At 41.0% G+C, this 21,678-nt stretch overlaps 1 protein-coding gene across 3 annotated transcripts in view; it reads left to right on the forward strand.

The window, feature by feature from the left end:
- The window catches only part of NIPA1 (NIPA magnesium transporter 1), a 93,027-nt gene that overhangs the window by 45,706 nt on the left and 25,643 nt on the right, over nucleotides 1-21,678 (forward strand). For all 3 annotated transcript variants that reach the window (XM_045795314.2, XM_045795315.2, XM_045795313.2), the window contains exons 2-3: nucleotides 4,615-4,662; nucleotides 5,669-5,759. In XM_045795314.2, coding sequence (XP_045651270.1) covers nucleotides 4,615-4,662; nucleotides 5,669-5,759 — 139 coding nt within the window. The remainder of the gene's footprint in view (nucleotides 1-4,614; nucleotides 4,663-5,668; nucleotides 5,760-21,678) is intronic.

The raw sequence follows: 21,678 nt of genomic DNA on the forward strand, positions 1-21,678 counted from the left end.
TGATCGGGATGGCATTGAAAGTGTAGATTGCTGTGGGTAGCATAGACATTTTAACTATGTTTATTCATCCATTGCATGAACATGGAATGTTTTTCCATCTTTTTGTGTCTTCTTCAATGTCTTTCAAGAGTGATCTGTAGTTTCTAGAATATAGATCCTTTATCTCCCTGGTCAAGTTGATTCCGAGATATCGTATGATTTTTGGTGCTATTGTAAATGGAATCGATTCTCTAATTTCTCTTTCTTCACTCTTCATTGTTCATGTATAGAAATGCAACTGATTTCTGAGCATTGATTTTGTATCCTGCCGCATTACTGAATTGCTCTGTATGTTCTAGTAATTTGGGGGTGGAGTCTCTTGGGTTTTCCATAAAGAGTATCGTGTCATCTGTGAAGAGAGACGGTTTGACTTCTTTGCTGATTTGAATACCTTTTATCCCTTTTTGTTGTCTGATTGCTGTTGCAAGGACTTCTAGTACTATGTTGAACACTAATGGCGAGAGTGGGCATCCTTGTCGTGTTCCTGATCTTAAGGGAAAGGCTTTCAGCTTTTCCCCATTGAGAAGATATTCACTGTAGGCTTTTCCTAGATGTACCCTCTATCCCTACACTCTGAAGGGTTTTAATCAGGAAAGGATGCTGTATTTTGTCAATTGCTTTTCTGCATGAATTGAGAGGATCATATGATTCTTGACTCTTTTCTTGTTTATGTGATCTATCACACTGATCAATTTGTGAATGTTGAACCACCTTTGCATCCCAGGGATGAATCCCACTTGGTCTTGATGGATAATCCTTTTAATGTACTGTTGGATCCTATTAGCTAGGATCTTGTTGAGAATTTTGGCATCCATGTTCATCAGGGATATCGGTCTGTAATTCTCCTTTTTTTTTTTTTAAAGATTTTATTTATTTATTCGACAGAGATAGAGACAGCCAGCGAGAGAGGGAACACAAGCAGAGGGAGTGGGAGAGGAAGAAGCAGGCTCACAGAGGAGGAGCCTGATGTGGGGCTCGATCCCATAACGCCGGGATCACGCCCTGAGCCGAAGGCAGACACTTAACCGCTGTGCCACCCAGGCGCCCCGTAATTCTCCTTTTTGATGGGGTCTTTGCCTGGTTTGGGGATGAAGGTAATACTGGCCTCATAGAATTAGTTTGGTAGTTTTCCTTCTGTTTCTATTTTTTGAAACAGGTTCAGGAGAATAGGTGTTATTTCTTCCTTGAATGTTTGGTAGAATTCCCCGTGGAATCCATGAGGCCCTGGAGTCTTGTTTTTTGCAAGGTTTTTTTTATCACTCCTTCAATCTTTTCATAGTTAATTGGTCTGTTTAAAAAATCAATTTCTTCCTGTTTCAGTCTTAATTTTATAGGTTTCCAGGAAGGCGTCCATTTTTTCCAGGTTGTTTAATTTATTGGCATAAAGCTGTTGATAAAAGTTTCTAATGATCATTTCTGTTTCCTTGGTGTTGGTCGTGATCTCTCCCCTTTCATTCATAATTTTATTAATTGGGTCCTTTCTCTATTCTTTTGAGTGAGTCTGGCCAGTGGCTTATCAGTCTTATTTATTCTTTCAATGAACCAGCTTCTAGTTTTGTTGACCTGCTCTACTGTGCTCCTGGTTTCTAATTCATTGATCTCTGCTCTAATCTTGATCAACTGCCTTCTTGTGCATAGGTTAGGTCTGTTCTTCTGTTCCAGCTCCAGCTTCTTGAGGTGGGAATATAAAAACTGCATTTTAGATTGTTTTATTCTTTTGAGTGAGGCTTATGTATTTTTCCCTTAGGACTGCCATTGCAGTGTCCCATAGGTTTTGGACTGATGGATGTGTTTTCATTCTCATTGGTCTCTAAAAATTGCTTAATCTCCTTTTGAATTCCCTGGTTTACCCAATCATTTTTGAGCAGGATGGTTCTTAGTTTCCATGTGTCTTGAGTTTCTTCCAAATTTTTCCTTGTGATTGAGTTCCAGTTGCAAAGCATTGTGGTCTAAGAATATGCAGGGAATAATCTCAGTCTTTTGGTATCAGTTGACACCTGTTTTGTGACCCAGTATATGGTCTGTTCTGGGGAAAGTTCCATGTGCATTAGAAAAGAATAAGTATTCAGTTGTTCTGGGGTATAGTGTTCTGTATATATCTATGAGGTCCATCTGGTCCAGTATGTCATTCAAAGTTCTTGTTTCTTTGTTGATTTTCTGCTTAGGTGATCTGTCTATTGCTGAGAGTAGAGTGTTGAGTTCCCCTACTATTAATGTATTATTATCTATATGTTTCTTTATTCTGGTTAAGAGTTAAGCCAGCAAATTCTTAGCCTATTTCACAGTTTCCTTATGATTAGATTCAAGTGATGCATTTTGACAAGAATATCACAGATATGATGTTGTATTCTTTCCAGTGCATCCTCTCAGTAGGCATGTGGTGTTTGTTTGTCCCATTGCTGATGATGTTAACTTTAACCACTTGGGTAAGGTGATGTCTATCAGGTTCTACTGAGTACTGTAAAGATAAGTTTTGCTCTTCATAATTAATGAGAAACTGGTAGAGGTGATTAATGGAGACTGTGGGGCAATCTTATATTCCTCAACAATCTTTTATCCACTTGTTTTAGTATCCATTGATGATTCTTGCCTAAATTGGTTTTTATTGTGATGTTGCCAAATGGTGATATTCTAACTCAGCATTCTTCCTACTCTGTCATTGCTTATTAGCCCAATTTTATTTTTTCAAGTACTTATTGTAATATCTGTGGTTCTGTTCCTCCATGAAGCAGGCTGAATTCCTGTGTTCATTATACTAAATTACTAAGAATTAAAAAGTCCAATTAGATTTAGGTACTTGATCTTTTAAAAAATAATTTCTCTACAAAAGTAACTACGGAGTTACTTCTTTTATTTGAGTGTAGCTGACACAGAATGTTACATTAGTTTCAGGTGTACAACTTAGTGATTTGACAATTTTATACATTATGCTATGTCAATCATAAGTATAGCTACCATCTGTCCCAATTACATTACTATTATAATATCATCGACTACTGAATGGGAGAACATATTTGCAAATGGTATGTCTGATAAGGGTTAATATCCAAAGTATATAAAGAACTTACACAACTCAACACCTAAAAAACCCAAACAATATGGTTGAAAAATGGGTAGAACCCCAAAGATACAGACATAGTGAAAAGAAGGGCCATATGCACGCAATGTTCATAGCAGCATTGTCCACAATAGCCAAACTGTGGAAGGAGCCTAGATGCCCTTCAACAGATGAATGGATAAAGAAGATGTGGTCCATATATACAATGGAATTTTACTCAGCCATCAGAAAGAATGATCACCCAACATTTGCATCAACATGGATGGGACAGGAGGAGATTATGCTAAGTGAAATAAGTCAAGCAGAGAAAGACAATTATCATATGGTTTCACTCATTTGTGGAACATAAGGAATAGCAGGGAGATCGTTAGGAGAAGGAAGGGAAAAATGAAGGCGGGGGTAAGCAGAGGGGGAAATGAACCATGAGAGACTCTGGACTCTGGGAAACAAACTGAAGATTTTAGAGGGAAGGGGGATAAGGGGATGGGCTAGTCCAGTGAAGGGTATTAAGGAGGGCACATATTGCATGGAGCACTGGGTGTTATACGCAAACAATGAATCATGGAACACTACATCAAAAACTAATGATGTACTGTATGGTGACTAACATATCATAATAAAAAAATTTAAAAAATGGGTAGAGGACCTAAATAGACATTTTCCTAAAGAAGACATACTGGGTGGCCAACAGACACATGGAAAGATGCTGAACATTTCTCATCATCAAGGAAATACAAATCAAAACCACAATAAGATATCACCTCACACCTGTTAGATTGGTGAAAATCTAGAGTTAGGTACTTTAATCTGAAGTAAAGAAACCTGTCAGACGAGCATTTTGATATATCTGAAGTAGTACAACCACGTGTCTCAACGGTTGGGGGGACTATCTTGCTGCAGGTTCCTGTCATACAGGCAGGAAGAGGGACCCATGTGATGGGGAGGCCTGGGTACCTGCTCATGTTTCTGTCTGACTATGCATGGGGATATATGAGGGTAACCTAAGAGAATACAGGATTGTGTAAAATGTCAAATCACTGAGTCAGTGAAAATGTCTGCTGCCCAAATGGTTGAACAAAGAGCAATATCATAAAGGCTCTAATTTATGAAAATTGAGTAACTTGTTTAAGCACCAAGTCATTGAACCCCGTGCTCACAAATTATCATATAAATGTGTTGCAGTAAATGCATGAGAGAACTGGACTTAAACATAAAACTTTACGCCAAAGAATATTTGTGTTTCTGGGTGGCATGATGAGCCAAAAAATAGTTTCTTTACAAAGGTTTCATTTGTTGTTTGGGTCAGCTTGCAAAAAATATCTGTATTTGCCACTTTTAGTGGTTTCTCATGCTGCTATTTATAAACTAACTTAACGATTCTTTAAAGGGTGAATAAGCAGTATGACATTCATTATTCTTCTCCATCTTATTTTCATGTAAATACTACTTTTAAAGTATATAGTTTGTAAACCTCTTGCTTTGTACTTTTCTCATATTTTTATCTCACTCTTTCATAGGTACCTCCTATTTAACAGACATTGTGTGGTGGGCAGGCACAATTGCAAGTAAGTACCCAGTATGGTGAAGAGCTTGGTGTGCTTTCTTTCTTAAGATCGGTCATTCTTCTGGCAGGACTGGAGGAGGTGGAATGAATGCAGCTCCATTCTTTGGACGGAGGAGCAGGGTGGGAGGCATTGGAGGGAGGAGATAGAGGTTCCTACTGCCTGCAGTTAGCTGTGAATTTAGTCCAGGTCAGACTGTCCTGGGCCCAAGGAAATTGAAATAGCTCTTGCTCACACATCTGTAGTCATGCTGTTGACAATTGGTGAAATTTCATGTTTTGTTGGGCATAATTGGTTTTACAAAGGAGAGTTTCTTCACTTATTCTTAAGTACAGGATCATGTGCTATTATATAAAAGAGGTCATGTGGAGAGGTTATGTGCTGTCATGTAAAAATAAATAATAAAATTGAAGTTCAGAACCCTAAATATATAAAGAAAAATTGTATTAGAAAATTCAGAAATATCATGGGGTTTATTTGTCACACATTGTCTTTTAGGCAAGACGTTGTCTAGCAGATGTTTCCTTTCACTGAGGAGCTCATCTTTAAGCTCTGTCTTGGTAGAGCTCTGGGTGCAATCCTGTGCAGTAGTTTTTCTAGTTGGTGTGCCAGCAGTGTGTCACTGTGACCCAGTAGTCTATACTGGAGCAGATCCCAGGCCATTGAAAGGACAGGAAATTCTACACGATTAGTTTTAAAACAAGGATGTGTTAAGGAGAGAGTAGAAATATACTTTGTTGCACCCACTGTCAATCACTGCCAATTTAGTTTGGGAATTTCCTCAGAGGGCTGAAACTACTCCGCACTGATTGGGTCAGTGATGCTGTGAGGCTTGCTCTCCTCTTCCTTCGGGACCCTTAATTATGCAAACGATGCCCCACATTTGCTTCCTCACAGGTAATGAAAAGAAGTAGCCCTTTCAGAGAAGAGCCTTGCCAAATTAAACTCTGTGATCATTGCTAAAAGAGAGTTGTAATTGCAAGTGGTATCCTTGTGATTCTCTTGACAGTGGCTGTTGGCCAGATTGGAAACTTCCTGGCTTACACTGCAGTCCCCACAGTCCTGGTGACTCCACTGGGTGCCCTTGGAGTGCCGTTTGGGTGAGAACTGGGATTCTGTTTTGGTTTTTAATCTGTAGTTTAGATTTTTTTTTAAACTTTCCATTTTAAATGTTTCGTTCAAATAGTAAAAGCAAAATTATAACTGAAGGTAGGTCTTCAGTATTCTACTCTATATGGTTTAATTTTATCCCTTCAAATTTAGTTTTTTGAATTGTTAACTCTTCTCTTAGAAATTTGGTTTAGTGTATTTCAGACCCTAACTTATGCATGGACATCACTGAATGTGATTCTGTCGTTCTCCTTGTCTTTGCTCTGGAAGACTTCCTAGAGACTAGAGTCTTCTGGTGCCTTAGCAAGTGATTCTGAAAAATCATTAAGCAAAACTGTGCCTAGCATCCCCTGCCAGACACTGAACAATTTTCCCACTCCACCTTGGGAAATTATGGAGGTGGGAGAAATGGCACATGGGCAGCAATTAGTATAAAATAGAATTTATAAATCTTAATAGTTAACGGCAGATGGATCCCCATGCCCAGGAGAAGGGCTTCTGTGTGGTCCGGAGGGAAAAGAGAGAGGTGGGGCTTTGGGTTTTTATTGTAGTTAGAAAGTGAATGGGGTAGATGTTCCCACACTCAGAATTTCTGCCAATCTGCCTGAGGACACGAGGGTCTGAGGGTATTAATTATTAGCAGGCTTTCTGATCAGGTTGCCCAGATGTGGAGCAAAGGGAGTAACGTAGGATTGGGGACTTGAAGGCTGTCAGCCACCATGCATTACAAGTGGAGTCTTTGTATTGCATTTGGCTTACCTACAAAAATGATTTTATGAGACATTTATTGAATAGCTCAACACATATCCTCCCATGAACCAATTTAATTTTGTTTTACCTTTGAAGAAATAGTAAGAAACAGATAAAATAGAAGAGAAATAAAATCCAAGTTTCTTTCTTCTTTTTTAAGAGTAGCATGCAGTTTTTGTTTTGATTTTATTTATTTTTTATAATAATTTTTTAATATGTTAGTCACCATACAGTACATCCCTAGTTTTTTATGTAAAGTTCCATGATTCGTTACTTGTGTATAACACCCAGTGTACCATGCAATATGTGCCCCCCTTAATACCCATCACCGTCCTATCTCAATCCCCCACGCCCTCCCCTCTGAAGCCCTCAGTTTGTTTCCCAGAGTCCATAGTCTCTCATGGTTCATTCGCATTCTGTTTACCCCCCTTCATTCTTCCCTTTCTTCTCCTACCGATCTTCCTACTTCTTATGTTCCATAAATGAGTGAAACCATATGATAATTGTCTTTCTCTGCTTGACTTATTTCACTTAGCATGATCTCCTCCAGTCCCATCCATGTTGTTGCAAATGTTTAGAAATTGTTCTTTTTGATGGCTAATATTCCATTGTATATATGGACCACATCTTCTTAATCCAGTCATCTGTTGAAGGGCATCTCGGCTCCTTCCACGATTTAGCTATGGTGGACAATGCTGCTATGAACATTGGGGTGCATCTGGCCCTTCTCTTCACTACATCTGTATGTTTGGGGTAAATACCAGTAGTGCAATGACTGGATCATAGGGTAGCTCAATTTTTAACTTTGTAAGGGACCTCCACACTGTTTTCCAAAGTGGCTCTACCAACTTGCATTCCCACCAACAATGTAAGAAGGATCCCCTTTCTCCACGTCCTCTCCAACAATTGTTGTTTCCTGCCTTGTCCATTTTTGCCATTCTAACTGGCATAAGGTGGTATCTTAGTGTGGTTTTGATTTGAATTTCCCTGATGCCTAATAATTTTGAACATTTTTTCATGGGCCTGTTAGCCATTTGTATGTCTTCATTGGAAAATTGTTCATATCGTCTGCCCATTTTTTGATTTGATTATTTGTTTCCCGTGTATTGAGTTTGAGAAGTTCTTTGTAGTTCTTGGATACTAATCTTTTATCTGTAGTGTCATTTGCAAATATCTTCTCCCATTCCGTGGGCTGCCTCTTAGTTTTTTGGACTGTTTCCTTGGCTGTGCAGAAGCTTTTTATCTTGGTGAAGTCCCACACGTTCATTTTTCTTTTGCTTCTCTTGCCTTTGGAGATGTGTCATGAAAAAAGTTGCTGTGGCCAATCTCGAAGAGGTTGCAGCCTATGTTCTCCTCTATGATTTAGATGGATTCCTGTCTCACATTGAGGTCTTTCATCCCTTTGGAGTTTATCTTTGTGTATGGTGTGAGAGACTGATCAAGTTTCATTCTTTTGCATGTAGCTGTCCAGTTTTCCCAGCACCACTTATTGAAGAGACTGTCTTTTTTCCACCGGATGTTTTTGCCTGCTTTGTCAAAGATTAGTTGCCCGTAGAGCTGAGGGTCCACTTCTGGGTTCTCTATTCTGTTCCATTGGTCCGTGTGTCTGTTTTTGTGCCAGTACCATGCTGTCTTTGTGATCACAGCTTTGTAGTACAGCTTGAAATCCGGCAATGTGATGCCCCCAGCTTTGTTTTTCCTTTTCAACAATTCCTTGGCGATTCGGGGCCTTTTCTGGTTCCACACAAATTTAAGGGCTGTTTGCTGCAGCTCTTCGAAAAATGTCATTGGTATTTTGATCGGGATGGCATTGAAAATATAGATTGCTGTGGGTAGCATAGACATTTTAACTATGTTTATTCTTCCGTTGCATGAACACGGAATGTTTTTCCATCTTTCTGTGTCTTCTTCAATGTCTTTCAAGAGTGATTTGTAGTTTCTAGAATATAGATCCTCTACCTTGCTGGTTAAGTTAATTCCGAGTATCATATGATTTTTGGTGGTATTGTAAATGGAATCGATTCCCTAATTTCTCTTTCTTCAGTCTTCATTGTTCGTGTATAGAAAAGCAACTGATTTCTGAGCATTGATTTTGTATCCCACCACATTACTGAATTGCTCTATAACTTCTAGTAGTTTGGGGGTGGATTCTTTTGGGTTTTCCATATAGAGTATCATGTCATCTGTGAAGAGAGACAGTTTGACTTCTTTGCCATTTTGGATACCTTTTATCCTTTTTTGTTGTCTGATTGCTGTTGCAAGGACTTCTAGTACTATGTTGAATAATAATGGTGAGAGTGGGCATCCTTGTCGTGTTCCTGATCTTAAGGGAAAGGCTTACAGCTTTTCCCTGTTGAGAATGATATTCGCTGCAGGCTTTTCATATATGGTTTTTATGAAATTGAGGAATGTTCCCTCAATCCCTACACTCTGAAGGGTTTTAATCCGGAAAGGATGCTGTATTTTGTCAAATGCTCTTTCTGCATCAATTGAGAGGATCATATGGTTCTTGACTCTATTCTTGTTGATATGATCTATCACACTGACAGATTTGCGAATGTTGAACCACGCTTGCATCCCAGGGATGAATCCCACTTGGTCATGATGGATAATCCTTTTAATGTACTGTTGGATCCTATTAGCCAGGATCTTGTTGAGAATTTTGGCATCCATATTCATGAGGGATATCAGTCTGTAATTCTCCTTTTTGATGGGGTCTTTGCCTGGTTTGGGGATGAAGGTAATACTGGCCTCATAGAATGAGTTTGGTAGTTTTCCTTCTCTTTCTATTTTTTGAAACAGGTTCAGGAGAATCGGTATTATTTCTTCTTTGAATGTTTGGTAGAATACCCCGGGGAAATCATGAGGCCCTGGAGTCTTGTTTTTTGGGAGGTTTTTTATCACTGCTTCAATCTCTTCATAATTAATCGGTCTGTTTAAAAAATCAATTTCTTCCTGTTTCAGACTTAATTTTATAGGTTTTCAGGAAGGCATCCATTTCTTCCAGGTTGTTTAATTTATTGGCATAAAGCTGTTGATAAAAGTTTCTAATGATCCTTTTTATTGGCGTTGCTTGTGATCTTTCCCCTTTCATTCATAATTTTATTAATTTGGGTCCTTTCTCTATTCTTTTGAATAAGTCTGGCCAGTGGCTTATTGATCTTATTTATTCTTTTAATGAACCAGCTCCTAGTTCTGTTGATCTGCTCTACTGTATTCCTGGGTTCTAATTCATTGATCTCTGCTCTAATCTTGATCAGCTGCTCTCTCTTGCGTGGATTAGGCCTGTTCTTCTGTTCCAGCTCCATCTTCTTGAGGTGAGAATATAAAAACTGCATTTTAGATTTTTCTGTTCTTTTGAGTGAGGCTTGGATGCCTATGTATTTTCCCCTTAGGACCGCCTTTGCAGTGTCCCATAGGTTTTGGACTGTTGTGTTTCCATTCTCGTTGGTCTCCATAAATTTTTTAAATTGATTTTTAATTTCCTGGTTTATCGAGTCATTCTTGAGCAGGATGGTTCTTAGTCTCCAAGTTTTGAGTTTCTTCCAAATTTTTCCGTGTGATTGAGTGTCAGTTTCAAAGCATTGTGGTCTGAGAATATGCAGGAATAATTTCAGTCTTTTGGTATCAGTTGAGACCTTTTTTATGACCCAGTATATGTTCTATTCTTGAGAAAGTTCTATGTGCATTCGAAAAGAATAAATATTCTGGTGTTCTGGGGTGTAGTGTTCTATATATATCTATGAGGTCCATCTGGTCTAGTATGTCATTCAAAGGTCTTGTTTCTTTGTTGATTTTCTGCTTAGGTGATCTGTCTATTGCTGAGAGTAGAGTGTTGGATGTCCCCTACTATTAGCGTATTATTATCTATATGTCTCTTTATTCTGGTTAAGAGTTGGCTTGTGTATCTAGCTGCCCCACTGTTGGGGGCTTAGATATGTGTAATTGTCATATCCACTTATTGGATACATCCTTTAAGAATAATATAGTGTCCTTCCGTATCTCTAACTACAGTCTTTAGTTTAAAATCTAATCTGTCTGATATGAGAATTGCTACCCCAGCTTTCTTTTGAGGTCCATTGGTATGAAAAATGGTTCTCCATCCCTTCACTTTCAGTCTGGATGTATCTTTAGGTTCAAAATGAGTCTCTTGTAGATGGCAAATGGATGGGTCATGCCTTATTATCCAGTCTGCAACCCTTTGGCATTTTATGGGAGCATTTAGGCAATTTACATTGAGACTGATTATTGAGAGATATGATTTTAATAATGTCACGTTGCCTGTGAAGTCTTTGTTTCTATAGATTGTAAATTTCTGTTCTGTATCACTCTTGAGGCCTTTTTACTTTCATAGAATCCCCCTTAATATCTCCTGTAGGGATGTTTTGGTGGTTACGAATTCAGTCAGTTTCTGCCGATCCTGGAAGGTCCTTATCTCTCCATCAATTCTGAATGACAGCCTTGGTGGATAAAGGATCCTTGGCTGCATGTTCTTCTTGGATAGATCTTTGAAAATACCCTGCCAACCCTTCCAGTCTTGCCAGGTCTGTGTAGACAGGTCTGACGTATTCTGATATTTTAACCTCTGTACGTAAGGAATCTCTTCGCCCTGGCTGCTTTCACTACTGTATCCTTGGATCTAATATTTGTGAACTGCACTGTGACGTGATGTGGCGTAGGTTTGTCGTGGTTGAATTTGGGAGGGGTCTTCTCTGACTCTTGGACTTGAATGCTTGTTTCCTTTGCCAGATTAGGGAAGTTTTCAGCTACAATTTGTTCAAATCTCTCTTCTAGACCTCTCTCTTTCTCCACCCCCTCGGGGATGCCGATGATTCTGACACTGCTACGTTTCATTGAGTCAGTAATCTCCCGTAATCTACATTCTTGAGAATGGATTTTTTTCTTTTTTTTTTTTTTTTAAATGATTTTTTATTATATTATGTTAGTCACCATACAGTACATCCCCGGTTTCCGATGTAAGGCTCGGTGATTCATTAGTTGTGTATAACACCCAGTGCACCATGCAATACGTGCCCTCCTTACTACCCATCACCAGTCTATCCCATTCCCCCACCCCCCCTCCCCTCTGAAGTCCTCAGTTTGTTTCTCATAGTCCATAGTCTCTCATGTTTCATTCCCCCTTCTGATTACCCCCCCTTTCTTTATCCCTTTCTTCCCCTACCGATCATCCTAGTTCTTATGTTCCATAGATGAGAGAAATCATATGATAGTTGTCTTTCTCTGCTTGACTTATTTCACTTAGCATTATCTCCTCCAGTGCTGTCCATGTTGTAGCAAATGTTGAGAACTCGTTCTTTCTGATAGCTGAGTAATATTCCATTGTATATATGGACCACAACTTCTTAATCCAGTCATCTGTTGAAGGGCATCTCGGCTCCTTCCACGATTTAGCTATTGTGGACATTGCTGCTATGAACATTGGGGTGCATATGGCCCTTCTCTTCACTACGTCTGTATCTTTGGGGTAAATACCCAGTAGTGCAATGACTGGATCATAGGGTAGCTCAATTTTTAACTTTTTAAGGGACCTCCACACTGTTTTCCAGAGTGGCTGTACCAACTTGCATTCCCACCAACAATGTAGGAGGGATCCCCTTTCTCCACATCCTCTCCAACAATTGTTGTTTCTTGCCTTGTCTATTTTTGCCATTCTAACTGGCGTAAGGTGGTATCTCACTGTGGTTTTGATTTGAATTTCCTTGATGGCTAATGATTTTGAACATTTTTTCATGTGTCTGTTAGCCATTTGTATGTCTTCATTGGAAAAGTGTCTGTTCATATCTTCTGCCCATTTTTTGATTTGTTTATTTGTTTCTCGTGTATTGAGTTTGAGAAGTTCTTTGTAGATCTTGGATACCAGTCCTTTATCTGTAGTGTCATTTGCAAATATATTCTCCCATTCCGTGGGCTGCCTCTTAGTTTTTCTGACTGTTTCCTTGGCTGTGCAGAAACTTTTAATCTTGATGAAGTCCCATAAATTCATTTTATCTTTTGTTTCTCTTGCCTTTGGGGATGTGTCATGAAAAAGGTTGCTTTGGCCGATGTCGTAGAGGTTGTTGCCTATGTTCTCCTCTAGAATTTTGATGGATTCCTGTCTCGCATCGAGGTCTTTCATCCATTTGGAGTTTATTTTTGTGTATGGTGTGAGATAGTGGTCAAGTTTCATTCTCTTGCATGTAGCTGTCCAATTTTCCCAGCACCATTTATTGAAGAGACTGTCTTTTTCCCACCGGATGTTTTTTCCTGCTTTATCAAATATTAGTTGCCCAAAGAGCCGAGGGTCCATTTCTGGGCTCTCTCTTCTGTTCCATTGGTCTATGTGTCTGTTTTTGTGCCAGTACCATGCTGTCTTTGTGATCACAGCTTTGTAGTACAGCTCGAAATCCGGCATTGTGATGCCCCCAGCTTTGTTTTTCCTTTTCAATAGTTCCTTGGAGATTCGGGGCCTTTTCTGTTTCCATACAAATTTAAGGACTGTTTGTTCCAGTTCTTTGAAAAATGTCCTTGGTATTTTGATCGGGATAGCATTGAAAGTGTAGATTGCTCTGGGTAGCATGGACATTTTAACTATGTTAATTCTACCGATCCATGAGCATGGAATATTTTTCCATCTTTTTATGTCTTCCTCAATGTCTTTCAAGAGTGATTTATAGTTTCTAGAATATAGGTCCTTTACGTCTCTGGTTAAGTTAATTCCAAGGTAATGTATGGTTTTTGGTGCTTTTGTAAATGGGATGGATTCCCTAATTTCTCTTTCTTCGGTCTCGTTATTCGTGTATAGAAATGCAACTGATTTCTGAGCATTTATTTTGTATCCTGCCACGTTACTGAATTGCTCTATAACTTCTAATAGTTTGGGAGTGGCTTCTTTTGGGTTTTCCATATAGAGTATCATGTCATCTGCAAAGAGAGACATTTTGACTTCTTCTTTGCCAATTTGAATACCTTTGATCCCTTTTTGTCGTCTGATTGCTGTTGCAAGGACTTCTAGTACTATGTTGAATAATAGTGGCGAGAGTGGGCATCCTTGTCGAGTTCCTGATCTTAAGGGAAAGGCTTCCAGCTTTTCCCCATTGAGAATAATATTTGCAGTAGGCTTTTCATAGATGGCTTTTATGAGATTGAGAAATGTACGTTCTATTCCTACACTCTGAAGGGTTTTAATCAGGAAAGGATGCTGTATTTTGTCAAATGCTTTTTCGGCATCGATTGAGAGGATCATATGGTTCCTGAGTCTTTTCTTGTTGATATGATGTATCATGCTGATTGATTTGCGAATATTGAACCACGCTTGCATCCCAGGTATGAATCCCACTTGATCGTGATGGATAATCCTTTTAATGTACTGTTGGATTCTATTAGCAAGTATCTTGTTGAGGATTTTGGCGTCCATATTCATTAGGGAAATCGGTCTGTAATTCTCCTTTTTGATGGGGTCTTTGCCTGGTTTGGGGATCAAGGTAATATTGGCCTCATAGAATGAGTTTGGTAGCTTTCCTTCTGTTTCTATTTTTTGAAATAGCTTTAGGAGAATAGATATTATTTCTTCTTTGAATGTTTGGTAGAATTCCCCAGGAAAACCGTCCGGGCCTGGAGTTTTGTTATTTGGAAGGTTGTTTATCACTGACTCAATTTCTTCATAATTAATTGGCCTGTTTAAGGAATCAATTTCTTCCGGTTTCAATCTTGGTAGTTTATAGGTTTCCAGGAAGGATTCCATCTCTTCCAGATTGCTTAGTTTATTGGCATATAGCTGTTGATAAAAATTTCTAATAATCCTTCCAATTTCAATGGTGCTCGTCGTGACCTCTCCTTTTTCATTCATAATTTTAATAATCTGGGTCCTTTCTCTTTTCTTTTGGATAAGTCTTGCCAGTGGTCTGTCAATTTTATTGATTCTCTCAAAGAACCAGCTTCTAGTCCTGTTGATCTGCTCTACTGTACTTCTGGTTTCTGCTTGATTGATTTCAGCTCTAATTTTGGTCAACTGCTTCCTCGTGCGTGGATTAGGCCTGTCCCTCTGTTGCTGTTCCAGCTTCTTGAGGTGAGAATATAAAAACTGCATTTTAGATTTTTCTATTCTTTTGAGTGAGGCTTGGATGGCTATGTATTTCCCCCTTAGGACTGCCTTTGCAGTATCCCATAGGTTTTGGACTGTTGTATTTTCATTCTCATTGGTCTCCATAAATTGTTTTATTTGATTTTTGATTTCCTGGTTTATCGAGTCATTCCTGAGCAGGATGGTTCTTAGTCTCCAAGTGTTTGAGTTTCTTCCAAATTTTTCCTTGTGGTTGAGTTCCAATTTCAGAGCGTTGTGGTCTGAGAATATGCAGGGGATAATTTCAATCTTTTGGTATCGGTTGAGACCTGTTTTGTGTCCCAGAACATGGTCTATTCTTGAGAATGTTCCATGGGCATTAGAATAGAATGAGTATTGTTTGGTTCTGTGGTGTAGTGTTCTCTATATATCTATGAGGTCCAACTCGTCGAGTATGGCATTCAAAGCCTTTGATTCTTTGCTTAGTTTTTGCCAGGGTGTTCTGTCTATTTCTGATAGTGGAGTGTTGAGGTCCCCTACTATTAATGTATTTTTATCTATATGTCTCTTTATTCTGGTTAAGAGTTGGCTTGTGTATCTTGCTGCTCCCCTGTTGGGGACATATATATTTATAATTGTCATATCCACTTGTTGAATACTTCCCTTAAGAATAATATAGTGCCCTTCTGCATCTCTAACTATAGTCTGTAGTTTAAAATCCAATTTATCTGATATGAGAATTGCTACCCCAGCTTTCTTTTGAGGTCCATTTGCGTGAAAGATGGTACTCCATCCCCTTACTCTCAGTCTGAATGCATCTTTGGGTTTGAAATGAGTCTCTTGTAGACAGCAAATGGATGGGTCATTTCTTTTTATCCAATCTGCAACCCTGTGGCGTTTTATGCGATGGTTCAAACCATTTACATTAAGACTGATTACTGAGAGATATGATTTTAATGTTGCCATGTTGCCAGTAAAGTCTTTGTTTGTATTGGCTGTGACTTTCTGTTCTGTATCCCTCTTGGGGCCTTTTTACTTTTATAGAACCCCCCGTAATATCTCCTGTAGGGCTGGTTTCGTGGTTACGAAATTGGTTAGTGACTGGCGATTCTGAAATGTCTTTATTTCTCCATCAATTCTGAATGACAGCCTTGCTGGATAAAGGATCCTTGGCTGCATGTTTTTCTCTGAAAGAGCTTTAAATATGCTCCCCCAACCCTTTCTCTCATTCCAGGTCTGTGTAGACAGGTCTGACGTAATTCTGATGCTTTTGCCTTGGTACGTGAGAAATTTCTTTGCCCTGGCAGCTTTCAGTACTGTATCCTTGCATCTAATATTTGCGAAATGCACTATGACGTGACGTGGCGTAGGTTTGTCATGGTTGAGCTTGGGAGGGGTCCTCTCTGCCTCTTGGACAGGAATGTTTGTTTCCCTTGCTAGATTAGGGAAGTTTTCAGCTACAATTTGTTCAAATATCTCTTCTAGACCTCTGTTTTTCTCCACCCCCTCGGGGATGCCGATGATTCTAACATTGGATCGTTTCATTGAGTCAGTAATCTCCCGTAACCTACATTCGTGGGCGTGGATTTTTTTAAGACCATCTTCTATTTTCATTTTTTCCTCTATTAACCCATCCTCCAATTCACTAACCCGTTCCTCTGCTTCTGCGACCCTGGCCGTCAGAGCCTCTAGTTTTGCCTGCATTTGGCTCATAGAATTTTTAATTTCTGTCAGATTCGCTCTCATTTCTGTCCTTAGGGATTCTATATTCTCAGTAACCTTTTCGTTAATAGTTTTTTCAATTCTACTCATCATTTTGACCATCGTTACTCTGAATTCCATTTCTGATAATTTGGTTACCTCCATATCCATTATTTCTGTGGCAGAGGCCACAGAATCACTGTCTTTTCTTTGCTGGGGGGGGCTTCTCGTTCTTGTCATTCTGATGAAGAGAGGTTGCGGGGTTTCCAGAGCCCAAATTATTGACTGGGTCCCAGGCCGTGCCCCTTGGTTTTATAGGGATCTTAGGGATGTGGGCTTCTTCTTTAAAGATTTTATTTATTTATTTATGTGGCAGCCAACCAGCGAGAGAGGGAACAGAAGCAGGGGAGTGGGAGAGGAAGAAGCAGGCTCCCAGCGGAGGAGCCCGATGAGGGACTCCTTTCCGGAACGCTGGGATATCGCCCTAAGCCGAAGGCAGGCGCTCAGTGACTGTGCCACCCAGGCACCCGGGTTGTGGGCTTCTTGATTTTTCAGCCTGCCTTCTGTGTTCTGGGGGAGGGGCCTGCCGCGCCGATACTCAGGCAGCCCTGTTTGGGTAGAGTCTCCGTGTCCCCTGCGAGGGGGGATGGGGATGGGCACTCCCTGAGCCGGTTTTTCCAGGCTTTTGTTCTCTGGCGGCTTTCCCTGGCGGTTTGCTGTGCCTCTTCTGAGGGTCAGAGCAGCAGCGGCCAAATTTCAGCCTCTGTCACGGAACAGAGGGATTGCGGCCCGTTCTCCACTGATGTTCTGGCCACTTTAACTCTGTTACTGTTGGTGCTGCTCAACCCTGCAGCGTCCGGGATGTGCGCCCCACACCCGGCGTCCCAGCCCTCACTTCCAGGGCCGGCGCGTCTCTGTCCTTTGTGTTTCTAATGCCGCCAGCCGCCAGCTGCCCGGCGCGAGCTCCCGGATCTCCCGGTCTCAGTCTGGATCCAGTGAGCGCACCGGGATTCCGGTGTCCCGCGAGATGCCTGGTGGCGCGCGCACCCGGCTCACGGTCTCGGTCTCAGTCTGCTGTTTTGCGGGTGCCGTCCGTGAGCCCCGCCCGCTCTCCCGTGCAATTGGCTACCGCTTCCCGGCACCCGAACGCGGCGGCTTCCTCCCCCTTCCGTTTATCTTCCGATATCTGTGCACAGTTTCATGGCTCCCCGCTTCGTACCTCAATACTCAGCGCTGGAGATGTTCATTTGTAGAGATCCAGATGTATCTTCCTGCGTCTCAGGCTGGTTCCGTGGTTGTTTAGGCTGGTCTGGTACCTATCCAGCTCGACTCGGGGGACCGGCTGAAAAAGGGGTCTCCTACTCCTCCGCCATCTTAACTCCTCCCTTCTGAAAGCTTTTTAAAGATAATGTTGATACCTGTCAGAATGGCACTTCTCAGTCCCCACTTTTCAAGGGAGGAGTAGATTATATGAATGGTGAATCTCTCTCGGGGCTTCCACGCGGCGGCGGCAGCGACGAGACAGCTCCTGAGGGCGTGGGTCACACCCCGCAGCCCCGAAACCCCCCCAGACACGGAGCAGAGCCGAACCGAGAATGGATTTTTTTGAGCCAAGTTTCTGTTTTAACTTTCTCTTCTACCATCCCATCCTCCAATTCACTAATTCGTTCTTCTACCTCATTTACCCTGGCCGTCAGAGCATCTAGTTTTGACTGCAATTCATTCATAGTATTTTTAATTTCTGCCTGATTCGCTCTCATTTCTGCCCTTAGAGATTCTATATTCTCGTTAATATTTTCTTTAATATTTTTTTAAGCCTACACATCATCTTGACCATTGTTACTCTGAACTCCATTTCTGACAATTTCGTTATATCCATATCCATCATTTCTGTAGCAGAGGCCACAGTCTCTGTCTCCTTTCTTTGCTGAGGGTTTCTTCTCCTTATCATTCTGATGAGGAGAGGTTGCGGGGATGCACAGATCCCAAATTACTGACCAGAAGCCAGGCAGTGTGCACTTGTTTTATCGGGACCTTAGGGATGTGGGATTCTTGATTTTTCAGCCTGCCTTCTGGGGGAGGGGCCTGCTGCCCTGATACTCAGGCAACCCTGTTTGGGTAGAGTCTCCGTGTCCCCTGCGAGGGGGGATGGGGATGGGCACAATGTGAGCTGGTATTTCCAGGCTTTTGTTCTCTGGCGGCTTTCCCTGGTGGTTTTCTGTGCTTCTTCTGAGAGTCAGAGCAGCAGTGGCTGTATCCTAGCCTCTGTCTCAGAACAGAGAGATTGCAGTCCGCTCTCCAATGAGCTCTCTTGGCCACTTTAACTGTTTCTGTTGGTGCTTCCAAGAACCCTGCAGTGTCCCGGGTTGTGCCCCCCACAGCCGCTCTCCCAGCCCTCACTACCAGGGCCGGCATGTCTCTGTTCTTTGTGATTCTAATACCACCAGCCTCCCCAGTTCCCGCGAGCGCTCCTGAGCTCCCTGTTTGAGTGTGGTTCGTGCGCGCTCCAGAGTGCCTGTTGTCTGTCCGGTCAGGCACGTGCTCTGGAGCTCCCGGTATCAGTCCGGTTCCAGTGAGCGCTCTGGAGCTCCAGTTTTCATTCAGGTCGTGCACATACTTCCAAGCTCTCGGTTTCAGTCTTGTTCGAGTGTGTGCTCCAGAGCTCTTGTTTTCAGTCTGGTCACCTGTGTGTTCCCAGGCTCAGATTCTTAGTCTGTTTTCTCGTGGGTGTAGGTCCGCAAGACCGGCCACCTCCCCAGTGCAGGTGACTACTGCTTCCCGGTGCCCAAGCTCGGCGGCTCCCTCCCCCTTCCGTTTATCTTCCGATATCTGTGCGTGGATTCCCGGCTCCCCGCTTCGTACCTCAATACTCAGTGCTGGAGATGTTCGTTTGTAGAGATTCAGATGTATCTTCCTGCATCTCGGGCTGATTCCGTGGGTGTTCAGGATGGTCTGGTAGATATCCAGCTTGACTCAGGCGACCAGCTATAAAAGGGGTCCCCTACTCCTCCACCATCTTTTCTCTGATCAAATCCAAGTTTCTAACTCATTTATATGGTGGTATTCTGCTGTATTCTAGACAGGTTCCCAGATCCTTTCAGAGAAGTGTGTCTATGATATATATATTTAAATTGTACTTTAAAGTCAATTAGGCTTTAAGATTCTGTAGCCTAAAAAGCACAAATATGTTTTCTACAGGTTAACCTTTGGAAACGTGTTTGTAGAATGTTGTTCTTATCCAAACAAAAGACTAATATCACATGTAGATTGATGTCGATTTGTGTTTGGATGGCCCTGAAGAACTTGGATTGCATGAGTTGTATTCACTTCAGGGAATCACTGTCTAGCTTCCCAGATCCCAGCCTCACTCTTTGATTTGTTGTCCTGAAAAAACATCGGGCAAATAAATAATCTTACCCTGGGGTCTTTGCACGTTGTACATTTAATATGCATATATTAAAATATCTTGCCTAGTTAAATTCCAAAGAGCTATTCTCATGGCTTTGACAGTTAAGTCACCTCATCAGAAATATTCACTACTGCAAGTCTTCAGGAGACAGACTAGAGATAGAGAAGAAAAATAGAATAGACTAGAAATAGACTTGGAAGCCCCAAAATAGATCCACTTTTCTCTGTAATGATTCAGTGTATGATAAAGTAATCATCACGGCATAGTACCTTTTTTTTTTTTTAAGATTTTATTTATTTATGTGACAGAGAGACAGCCAGCAAGAGAGGGAACACAGCAGACGAGTGGGAGAGGAAGAAGCAGGCTCCCCGCGGAGGAGCCCGATGTGGGACTCGATCCCGGAACGCCGGGATCACGCCCTGAGCCAAAAGCAGACGCTTAGCGACTGAGCCACCCAGGCGCCCCACGGCATAGTACTTTTAAAAGAAGTTTAAAAACACTATTTATTTGGAAGTAATTTCCAAATTACAGAAAAGTTACAAGATTAAGAATAATAAAAACGGGATGGGTTGAATGAAGCATGAGAGACTATGGACTATGAGAACAAACTGAGGGCCTCAGAGGGGAGGGGGGTGGGGAATGGGATAGACCGGTGATGGGTAGTAAGGAGGGCACGTATTGCATGGTGCACTGGGTGTTATACGCAACTAATGAAGCATCGAACTTTACATCGGAATCCGGGGATGTACTGTATGGTGACTAACTCAATATAATAAAAAATCATTAAAAAAAACCCAAAAAACAAAAAAAAAACCCGGGATGGGTTAAATGGGTGATAGGGCTTAAGGAGTACAAATGTTGTGATGAGCACCGGCTGTAGTATGTAAGTGTTGAAACACTATATTGTACACCTGAAACTAATATTATATATTAACTAACTGGAGTTTAAATGAAAACTTAAAAGAGAATAATCACAACACCACCCATATACCCCTCACCTGTGCACACCTACTATTGATATTTTCTCCCACTTCCTCCATTATTTGCTTTCTCTGCATCAAGGTTTCTCAACCTCAACACTGTTGACATTTGAGGCCAGATCATTCTTTGTTGTGAGTGCTGATTTGTGCATTGTGGGGTGTTTAGCATCCCTGGACTCCATCAACCAGATGCAAGGAGTACCCCCCCAAAAATGTGTCCAGACATTGCACATGTCCTCGGAGGGGGCAAATCACGCAGTTGAGAACCATAAATGTGGTGCTTGCTTTGGATTTTTTGTTCCTTTGTTTTTATCCTTTGAGACTACATCTATCATGACTCTTCATCCTTAAATATATCGATTTGTGTTTCCTAACACTGCAGATACTCTTTTAATAACCACAGTACAATGATCAATTTCAATAAATTTAACATTGTAGTACATGTATCTAATCTGCCTTCTGTATTCCAATTTTGTTTATTGATCCATTATACCCTTATTTTATACCATTATCCTTTATACCTTTATTTTTGCCACTTATGCCATTATTTTTATACCATTATTTTTCCTTTGTACCATCATTTTTCCTTTTAGTACAAGATCCAGTCTAGTATTGGGAGCTGCATTTAATTGTCATGTCTCTGGTCTAAAAGAGATATTTTTTTTTCTTTAAGTAAATAGTGTTGGGAAAACTGGTAAGCAATTTGTAGGAATATCAATTTAAATCATAGCACTGTCAAAATATGATCTAAGTGAATTAAGTATTATATACAGAATGGCCATCAAATGTGGAAATAGAGGCAAATACAACATTGAATGGTTTGTTGATATTATTCCAGTGTATGACTGAAGTGATATATTGAAGTATGTTGTCTTGCTCAGTAATGCAGAGTTCAGTATTCTGTGTAAAGCTGTGGTAAGCCCAATGAGTTAATGTGCCCAATTATCTGTTGCATATAGCTCTAGACATTTTCTGTCTCTGATTTTCACTGATTAAGCCTGCATCTCTAA

The sequence above is a fragment of the Ursus americanus genome, chromosome 28 (genome assembly GCF_024610735.1).
Source record: "Ursus americanus isolate L20-20 chromosome 28, mUrsAme1.1.p, whole genome shotgun sequence".
In the NCBI taxonomy this organism is placed as follows: domain Eukaryota; kingdom Metazoa; phylum Chordata; class Mammalia; order Carnivora; family Ursidae; genus Ursus; species Ursus americanus.